Source organism: Alligator sinensis, unplaced genomic scaffold (genome assembly GCF_000455745.1).
Source record: "Alligator sinensis unplaced genomic scaffold, ASM45574v1 scaffold1264_2, whole genome shotgun sequence".
NCBI lineage: Eukaryota > Metazoa > Chordata > Crocodylia > Alligatoridae > Alligator > Alligator sinensis.
In genome coordinates this window covers 340,913-350,295 of record NW_005843119.1, presented here as the reverse complement: position 1 = coordinate 350,295, position 9,383 = coordinate 340,913, and the positions used below count along the sequence as shown (strand labels likewise).

Here is a 9,383-nt window from a genome sequence, read left to right as displayed (position 1 = left end):
AACCTTGAGAGAAACCGAAAGATGTTGTTTGTCACACGTAAGCACTTTACCTATTCAGGAAAGAAAACCCTATGTTTTGGGAACAGTTATCAGCTTGTAGTTCGAAGGAGAGGAGGAGGTTAAAATCTGCACACAAAGCTTAATGTATCAAGATAAAACAAGGCATGAAGGTTTTTTCTTATCTTAGAACATTTTGAAACACATAGCATCAGCATCTTTTTCTCTTCTCTTTCTCTCTCTTTGTCTCTCCTCTTAGTCAATTAAGAGGCCTGGTTAAACTTATTTCCACAGCTTTCAAAGGGCCTGATCCCGTGAAAATCAGAACCTTCATTGAATGAGGGTTCAGATGAAGACGCTCCAAAACGGAGCGCCCTCAGTAACTGTTGTCTGTGCTGCCTCCCACCCCTGCTGCTGTTTTCAGAAGGGGAGGGGGAAATGGATCAGAGGGAGTTTAGTATGGGGGCTTTTCAGGCAATGCTAGAGGATGGGGCAGGTGGATCGGAGCCCCCCTGAGGTGTGGGGGCTCCATTCCAACCCCCCCTGCCCCCCCAGCCTCCAGCACTGGCTGCGAAACCCCCGAATGATCTTCTTCTCCTCCCTTTCCCCACTCCCATTAAGAAAACCATGCCAGGTCTGGAGAGCGGGCAGGAACATTGTGACGGAAGAGCGGCTGAAGGCTCGCAGCTGGCCTAAACTACAGCTGGATTCCCCAACCTCCGGGACCTAACAGTGACCTTCTGTTGGGTCTAGGAGATGGTTGTAGCTCATGGCACTTCCTGAAAAATGCCATGAGTTAAAACAAGGGGCTAGTCTTCTGTTTGCACCTCATAAGATTTTTGCAGAAAGGATTGTTTGTTTGCAGAAAATTGTCTCCTTCAAGGAGATGGTAAACTCCCAGTGTACCTGCTTTGTCGGAATGGTTAAAGAACTTCTGCATGTGGCGTAAATGGAAAAGAGGTCATATGCAAATAGACATAACTGGGCTCAGCATAACGAAATGGGGTGCAATATGAATCTTCTCTTAAGTTTTGAAGTTGATTTCTTTCGTGGTGTGGTATCCCTGAAAAGCTAGATGTATATTTGTTTGTTAGTTGTATACAATGTGAAGCTCTCCCCTTCCTCTAGTCTCTACGAAATGTATAGCCTGTACGCTTCATGATCTACTTTTGTCATGCTTTCGTTTGGCTTTCTTATTGTATTTTACTTATTAGTTTATATTATACTGGGGTTCTTTTGGTTTCATTTCATTGTTATAACAGGGAAACTCATCTTCTAATTACAAAAGGAAAGCCTGGGCATGCGCAGATGGGTCAGATTGTGTGGCAGGAAACGTATGTGCGAGTCGTGAGGTAAAGCTAAGTGACTGGAGTACGTGACAGGTGAATGTAACAAGTGAATATGAAGACGATTGGAACCGCTGTGACTGAAAGTGATTGACAGCCTTTACCTTGGTTTGACTGGCAAAAGTGCTATGCTTGGAGTTAATAAAGACCCACTGTTGGGCGCTCTTCGGGTTCAAGGGAGGGGCAAACGTGGGAGTGCGGATCAAGCGTTGGGGTGCGTGTGCAGTTCCTGTGTGGTGAGAGGGTGCGTCTGTGGGAGAGCTGTGCCTGGCTGCCTCTGATTCTCTGAGCCTGGTGAGTGTACTTTTCTCTGCTCCCCATGGAGGGTGAGAGGCAATAGTGCTGAACAACCCAGTCCCAGATTGCCTTCCTGCCTTCCAACCCATTTGAACTGCCTTGGATTGACGGACTGGTTTCATTCTCTGGATTGCCATAATTTTCTGTCCCGTTCTTGACTGTCTGCTTCCTGGTTGCCATTTGCCATTTTCCTGTTATTTCAACCGGGTCTTCCAGTTGATTGTGATATTTCATAACGTATTGCATTGGTATTATTGTGTGTGCTTCCCATGGTTTACCTGCCTTGTCATCATCACACTTGAAACTCTTTATTCTCATGTTCCTGTTAGTCCTAGAGCAATCCCTTTTATGCTTTTGAACCCTTAATCTAATTTCAGTGCGTCTCTCTAAAAGACCAACCAAATTCAGGGGCATGTCCCAACCAGGAGTCCCCGAGCAACAACAGTGCTGCTGGTCAGTTTGATTGAACCTTATTCCTCCTGTCCACTTGTAAGAAGTGGGCATCGTGGGGCCGGTCAAATCGTTGACCCACCCACTTGTCTCAGGGCTAACTGCCCGCCTCCCTCACCTGCCACACCCTTGATGATACAGGTGAAAGATGATAACATGGCAGGAAGCTGCCCATTTACTTGCACTGTGTAACAGGAGGGCCTTCCTGCTCACCTGTTTCTGGGCTAAGCACCCACCTCTCTTTCCTGCCACACCGTGGTGATACAAAATGATAGTCTCAATTAAGCAGGAGGTTGTCCATTTCCTGCCCTTGTGCCAGGGGACGCTATCTGCAGCTCCAAAACCACCCCAACACCACAGCTCATGCCTCGTAGCTGGTCAACCAGTTCTTAGCATCTCTGGCCCCACCCTGGCCCCATAATCCTCCAGTCTGGACCCCAACTGGCTCCATCCAATCAGGCGGCCTACTCTTCCCTCATTCTGGGCTGTCAACCTCCCTGCACTCCTCCGCCTCTCAGGTGTGGCACCCCACCCCGGGACCTTTGGCCACACAGGCCCTGGCCTCACCTCCAAGACCGGTTGGAAACCCCAGGTCCTTAGCTCTGGGCGTCCCTCGAGGCGGGCCCCTGGCCATTTTGCCCCTTCTCGTCCTGGCCCCAGCATTGACCAGTTGCAGGTTCATCAAGTCAGGCTTGTGAGCATCTAGTCCGCTCTCTCACCGGGTTCCACCTTCTCAGCCCTACTATGGGCTTACTCACCCGGTTGTGGGAGCTGGGGTTATTAAGGCGCCCCGACCCGCCTTTCAGCGGGGTGGTAACTGGCCTGGCATTTCCTGGGGGCTCCCACGCCACTAGGAGCCCCACCAGGCCACCCAACCCCGGCAGGGTGCAGTTTTAGTTCGTGCCCAGGACCAAGAGCCTCCTAGCCATCCCCATTTTCCCTTACCGCCTGGTTGTTCCTGCTGCAGCAAGGCGAGGCGGTGTTTCTGCCTCGGCTGGCAGCAGCAACCTGCAGCCTTTATATACTAAGTTGTCAAAATGTCTGCTGCCATCAGGCACTTGCTGGATGCCTGACCCAGCCCTTGAAGTGGCAGGCACCAGCAGTGCCCTGCCACACGCTGATACCAAGGGCTTATATACACGGCTCCGACCTCCCCTATACCGTGTCCCATGCCTCGCAGATGGCATCCATGGCCTCACACCCAGCCTTTGCTTGCATCAAGATGGATCAGGCTACTGCAGAGAGGAGGGGTTCCTTAAGGCACTCTCCAGATGACTGTGCCTCTGCAGCTCTTTGGGCAGCTGATGGAAGCATTTCAGGATCAGGAGCTTCCTCAGTGCCCTGACGGGAATTTCCTTCTCCTGCAAGGGCACACAAACCAGTCAGGGACTCCAGGGCCACGAGGGACAGCCGGATAATGACACTGGAGCCAGCACAATCCCAAATCAGCCCAAAGCCATGTCTAGCAGACGTGTTGTTCCCCGCCAAACACATCCCCTCTTCTGCTTCCCTACCCAGAAATCGCCCTCTCCCACAGCAGCCTGAGTTCCTACCCTGCCCCATCATTCCTCGCACAGAGATCTCTTTCTCCCATGCATCAAGGGAAGCAGTTCAGGCCCCCATGAACCTCTCACCCACTTCTGTCCTCCCAGGTGGTGCAGGGAGGGGCTAGAACTGAGGGGCTTTGGCAGTAGAGGACTCAAAGCAGGGGTGGCCAAGACATTCTCTGAGGGCCCCCCTGGCTCATACTGAAGACAGGAGGAGGCAGCCATGTGGAATGGGGCTGACTGGCAGCCCAAGCTAGCTGAATGCTCCCCTCTCATGCACAGCAATGATAGCCTGGGGAGCAGCAGTGGACATGCCCCCTTGTGCTGTGGGGTTGGGCTCAGGCAGGCAGTCTTGGTGGCCCATCCCATCCTCTACTTGCACACTGCTGGTGGTGCTGGTGTGAGGAGGTGGACACTGGGCCAACTGCAGCAACTTGGGACCCAGTGACCCATCACGGCACATGGGGGTCACGTGCTGCACAGCTCAGTGGGGGGGCCTGTGACAGAACTTGGCTAGAAGTGAAAGGGTGTTTCCTGCCACTCATCTCCTGAATCCAAGCATGCTGCTCACCTCTGCCCCCATCAGGTGGCCAGCTTGCCCCAGGATGGCATAGAGCAGAACCACCCCGGCCTGGCTCACATGCAGCATGATGTGGTGGATCCCCAGCAGCGCCCTCTCTGCAAACGCTCTCCTCTGGTCTTCGGAGAGAATCTTCCTGAAGGCCTGAAACCCAGAGGACACAAGGCGTTGGTGCATCCCAGAGCCAGGCTCCCCGCCAAGGAACTGGGAATGCGTTGCTCTACTGATGGGCTGTGGGGAGAGCGAGAGCCCGGCTGGAGCCATGGCAGGTCACTCTGCTTGAGAGCCTTTCAAATCCTTCAGCGGATGCAAAGTCCAGGTAAGGAGAGGCGGACTCAGGTCTTGTTCCCCTCTCTTGCCCTGGCCTTCTCCCTGCCTTTCACACAGGGCTGTCAGGTAGCCTGGGATGGGAGCTCACACTGCCGCCTCCTGAAACCCAAGGGGAGGGCAGTTCTGCTCTTTAACTGGGGAGAGAAGAGCACAGCATGTCTGCGCTTCTGCACAGAATGGGACTTCCTGCAAGGATCTGTTGGAGCAATGGTGGGTGTGTGCTGGCCGCTTGCCGGCCACAGGTCAGGGCTGCCCAGCTCAGGGCCTCCAGTGTCAGTCAGGGAGGAACAGTGGGCTCCTGCGCTAACTCCCCCTCCCAGGGGATTGTCCTCGGGCCACGTCCGTGTCACACCATACAAGACATACAAAGCGTGGACACTGCTAAGACTTGGACCTACGACCATGCACTCTTGCCTCTCGCTCTGAGCCTGACGGAGGGTGCTGTGGGCTGAAGGTAGAGCCTTCCTCCTGAAGGCAGGAGGCAGGTAATCCAGGGAAACACAGCCCCACCGCCCAAGCTGGTGTACAGAATGGGCAGAGCAGCCTTACCTCTCCCATTGTGGCCAGATGGATGTAGAGGAGGATTCGGCGGGGCTGGTTCTGGTGCTGGCTGGTGTGCCACAGCTCCTGTGCCTCTTGGATGTCTTGCCCTAGGACAGAGAGAGGCTGGTCAGAGCTGTTGTTCTGGCTTCAGAACTGAAAACATGTCAGCGCTCTGATCTGCAGACCCTGGGATTGGTGCCATGGTACAGATGATGTCTAAGAGGGGGACTTCCTGATCTCACTGAAGCCAGGCTGTAGCCCAAGGGTTACATAACACCCTACAGTCCCTCCCCTGAGCTCTAGGCTAGTGCCTCTGCCCTCCCTGAGGCTACTTGGCCTTCACGCCTCTGTGAACTCTCCCCCTAGGTCACCTTCCCAGCTTGCTGACCCTGGACAGCCTGACTTTCTCAGGAGATTCCTACAGCTGGACTCAAGGTTTCCATACCCTTCTGGTGCACCAAGATCTTGTAGAGGTGGAAGAGGCCCTCCTTGGCCTGGCGGCTTATCTCCTCCACTGGGTCGCTGATGCACAGACCCAGCAGGGCCACCAGGTCACCCACCTGCAGCACCTTGGGTGAGTCCTAAGGAGAGGCAGAGGAGAGGGGAGTCCATCTATGTCTGACCGGCAGTGCCCTCAGGCACTCTGGGCCGTGTGCGTTTCCTCCCAGCCCCTGCATGAAGGCCTGGAGCAAAGGAGCTGGAGCCCGAGAATGAAATCTCTCTGTTTGCCACGCAGCAGGGAGCCAAGGGTCAAGGACGGGGCCCCCATGAAGACTCCCTGCACCTGTTGCTTCAGGAGGAGCAGAAGGGCTCCTACGACAGGCGTGAATCTGCCTGGAGCACTCTATGGCAGCTGCTGTTCTCTACTCGGACAGGGCCTCTTAGCCAGGAGCACAAGCCCTTGATTCAAACGCAGCCACTTCATAGATTTCATAGACTTCATATACATTAGGGCTGGAAGGGACCCAAGGACAGGAAGTCAGCTAGGGTCAAAGGATCGCAGCAAGATAGGCATCCCAAGGTTTCTGAAAAGAGTCCAGAATAGGTGCTTGGACCACCTCTGGTGAGAGTGTATTGCAAGCCTTGGGGGCTCGGACAGTAAAGAGGTTTTTCCTCATGTCTAGCCTAAACCGGTCTTGAAGCAGTTTGTGACCATTTGACCTTGTCATTCCTTGGGGCACTCTGACAAACAGATGTTCCCCAGATCCTGATGTACACCCCTTCTATACTTAGAGGCAGCCCCCAGGTGACCCCTGGGAAAGCCTGCCCTTTTCCAGGATGAAGAGTGCCCTGGCTCTCAGCCTCCCATCAGAAGGCCTGTTCTTTTGTCCTCTGAATATGCACGTGGCTCTCCTCCGGACTCTCTCAAGCTTTTCCACATCCTTTTCCATTTCCCAGCCCTCACGCTGGCAGGCAGGGATCCCCTGTCCTATCCCACAGTTACCGCTACCTCTGCAAATCCCACTGTCTTTTGGGCCAGCCCTGCCTCTGCCTAAAGTCAGGACCTGGCACAAGGGTCATTTACCTCAAACTGTGGGTGGAGAGAGACTGCAAAGCAGAGTAGGCTGGTGGTGACCCTCATGGCTGTGGCTCTGTCCCTCTCATCTTGCAACTGGAGCCACAAGATCAAGTGCTGTGAGAGGAAGAAGTCCAGGGCAGTGGACACGTGCCCCTGTTGTACCAAGGATTGCCCCCCTGGTCCCCTCCTCAGTGCTGACTCTTGCAGCCCAGGGTGGAACATCAACCTCAGGGGGACAAATGCTCCAAGAGGGCATTGTTGCCCCCAGCATGGCCCTGCCTCCAAACCCGCTTTTCCTCCCACCCCCACCTCCCCTCTGCAGGTCAGGGCTGGTTCGTGTCTCTTGAAGCTGGGACCAGATTCTCTCCTCTCTGGCCTTCTGACACACAGACAGCATGACAGGCAGGAGATAAAATCCTGCATCCCTGCCAAGCTCCAAAGCCAATATCCAAAGGGGCATCCTCCACTCTGTGCAAAATCTCTGAAGGATCGGCATGCTGACCCGCCACATGCCTCCTGTCTCAAGGAAGGAGCCAGGGATTCTTCTCTGAGGACCAGCTCCTGCAGTGCACAGGCCATTGAGACTGCCCCTGCCCCAAACCCAGGCTCTCCCCATGGGGCTCACCTGCCCGATGAAGTGCAGCCTGGCCCAGCTGGGTGCAGTTGCCAGCAGGCACCTCAGCATGGCCTCCAGGTACTCCACGCTGATCTGCTTCATGCCCTGGAAGAGGACAGAGAGCCAAGGGGGTCAGTGCCGGAAAGCCCTGTGCCATGTCTGCCAGGGGATGGCTGGTGGGACTGTGCGGTGAGAGAAGGAGGTACCTGGATGTGCTGGCTGTTGTGCCCTGTGGCCGTCAGAAAGGTGTTCTGGAGGGCGGTGTGCAGGAGGTGCAACTCCAGGGCTGGCTCCAGGGCTGGCTTCAGTGTGCTGTCAGGAAAGAGGAGCCTGTCTGGGATGGAGCTCTGTGGCGCTGGGAGTGGCTCTGAAGTGGGCAGGTCTCAGCAGGGAAATAGGCACCCAGAGGCAAGAACAGGAATCGAAGCCTCAAGGACGGCTGACATGTGCCAGCACCCATGGGTCAGGTTTGGCCCACTGGCCCCTCTGCTGCCCTTCCCACTTATCTGTGACCCTCCTACAGTATCCCCACTGCCAGCCCTTTGCTCAAGGCCCTTGTGTCATGGCTGCAGGAGAACTCAACACACAGCCTGGGGAAAGGAAACATTCCCACCCCATCGGCAAAGCAGAGGAACCAGTTTACGTGGCTGGGGCCAGGGAGCATACCTCTGGGGCTGAGCAGTGCTGTGGTTAGGGCAGTTGGGCAAAGGACCAAGTACCTGAGCATGCAAACAGTAGCCATGCTGTAGAGGAGGATGGTGCTGGGCTCTTCTTCACACTGCGACAGGTTCTCTATCAGCACCTGAGAGACACATGGGGGAGTGTGAGAAGGAGACCTCACAGCACTCCTGATGCGCCTGGATCCCACCAGCCACCTGGGCCCCCTCTGCCACTTCCCTCCCACCCACTGAATATGGCTCTCATCCTCCCTCCCGCATGCTCACGGACACCCTGCTGGGCCACTTCCCTCCCACCCACTGAATATGGCTCCTCCATATCCTCCCTCCCGCATGCTCACGGACACCCTGCTGGCCACCCAGTTTAGTTTCCCCACCCGCTCCCACATCTGTCCTCCAGCCCTCTCATTCCCCTACCGCCCTGTACCAATTCACCCCCCCATGTCCCCCTTTTCTACTCCCGATCCACACACCTAGCAACACCTGCCCTCTCCTCTTCACTCCAGCCCCCACACACTTCACACATTCTCTCCTGGCTCCTTAACTTCTGCCCCGAACCAGCCAGTGCTCTTTTTAACTTACCACAATCCTCTCCACAAGTGCCGCTTTGCAGCAGGGCGGCTCCAGGGTGTCCTCGCCCCTCTCTTTTGTAGCCAGGCACAGCGTGGGGATGGCACGGAGGAAAGCGAGCCCCTCCTCCACAGTCTACAAGTGCCATAAGTTGCATTGGGAAAAGGCAGGCTCTTAGCCAGGGACCTGTCTGCCCTCCCAAGGGGAATGTGGGGCTCAGAGCTGTTAGTATCCCCCGTTGTCAATGCACGTCTCCTCCTGGGCTAATGGGTTGTGGTACTGGGGTGGGGTCTCTGTGGGGAGGGGTCCCCAGGTTCTTTGGGAGAAAAGCACCCCCGGCGAGGGTCCCAGCCCATGTGGGCTCCACGTGCCCATCAGAGGCTGTGGCTCACTCGGTTCCTCCTCCCCAGAGGGCCACGTGGTGGGAGGGTGGACGAGCTGGTGCTGGTCCAGTTCTGGGATATTCCTACCTGCTCCGTGCTCTGGAGGTGCCGTAGGATGACTGAGAGGGCGGCTTCCTCCAGGTAGATGTAGTCCTCCCTCTGCTCTTGCTCTGCCTTGTAGAAGGGCAGGATTGTATCTGAATTGAGGAGAGGGAGAGACGCTGATGCCTGTTGCTGCTGAGGGGAAACACAGGGGCAGTGCGGAGCAGAGGTGTGTCCACATTCCTCCAGCCCAAGAAATGGCCCCGTGGCTGCCCGAGTGCTGTATGGCCCCTCTCTATCCACCAGCTCAGGCCCTGCCTGTCCCAGCACCCCGGGGAGGTGCCTGCCCCTCTGGGAGATTCGGGGACCCTCAGGTACAAGGCTCCGTCTTCCCGCTCCCCACCCAGGACCACATCTGTGGCCGACACTGGGGCTGCGAGGCCTCCTGTTACTCAGGCTGTTGCTCTGCCTGGGATCCCCCGGCCC

The 9,383-nt window shown here is 55.8% G+C and overlaps 1 protein-coding gene across 1 annotated transcript; it reads right to left on the bottom strand.

Annotated features, from left to right (window-relative positions):
- Nucleotides 1-3,056: 3,056 nt before the first annotated feature.
- LOC102368833 lies at nucleotides 3,057-9,011 on the bottom strand. Its single transcript, XM_025193876.1, has 10 exons — nucleotides 8,943-9,011; nucleotides 8,485-8,607; nucleotides 7,945-8,027; nucleotides 7,432-7,537; nucleotides 7,235-7,330; nucleotides 6,616-6,723; nucleotides 5,536-5,671; nucleotides 5,097-5,197; nucleotides 4,209-4,361; nucleotides 3,057-3,451 (listed from the first exon to the last, which is right to left on the bottom strand). The coding sequence occupies exons 3-10, from the start codon at nucleotides 7,965-7,967 to the stop codon at nucleotides 3,323-3,325; spliced, it is 852 nt and encodes a 283-aa protein (XP_025049661.1). The 5' UTR covers nucleotides 7,968-8,027; nucleotides 8,485-8,607; nucleotides 8,943-9,011; the 3' UTR covers nucleotides 3,057-3,322.
- Between the last annotated feature and the right edge of the window lie 372 nt (nucleotides 9,012-9,383).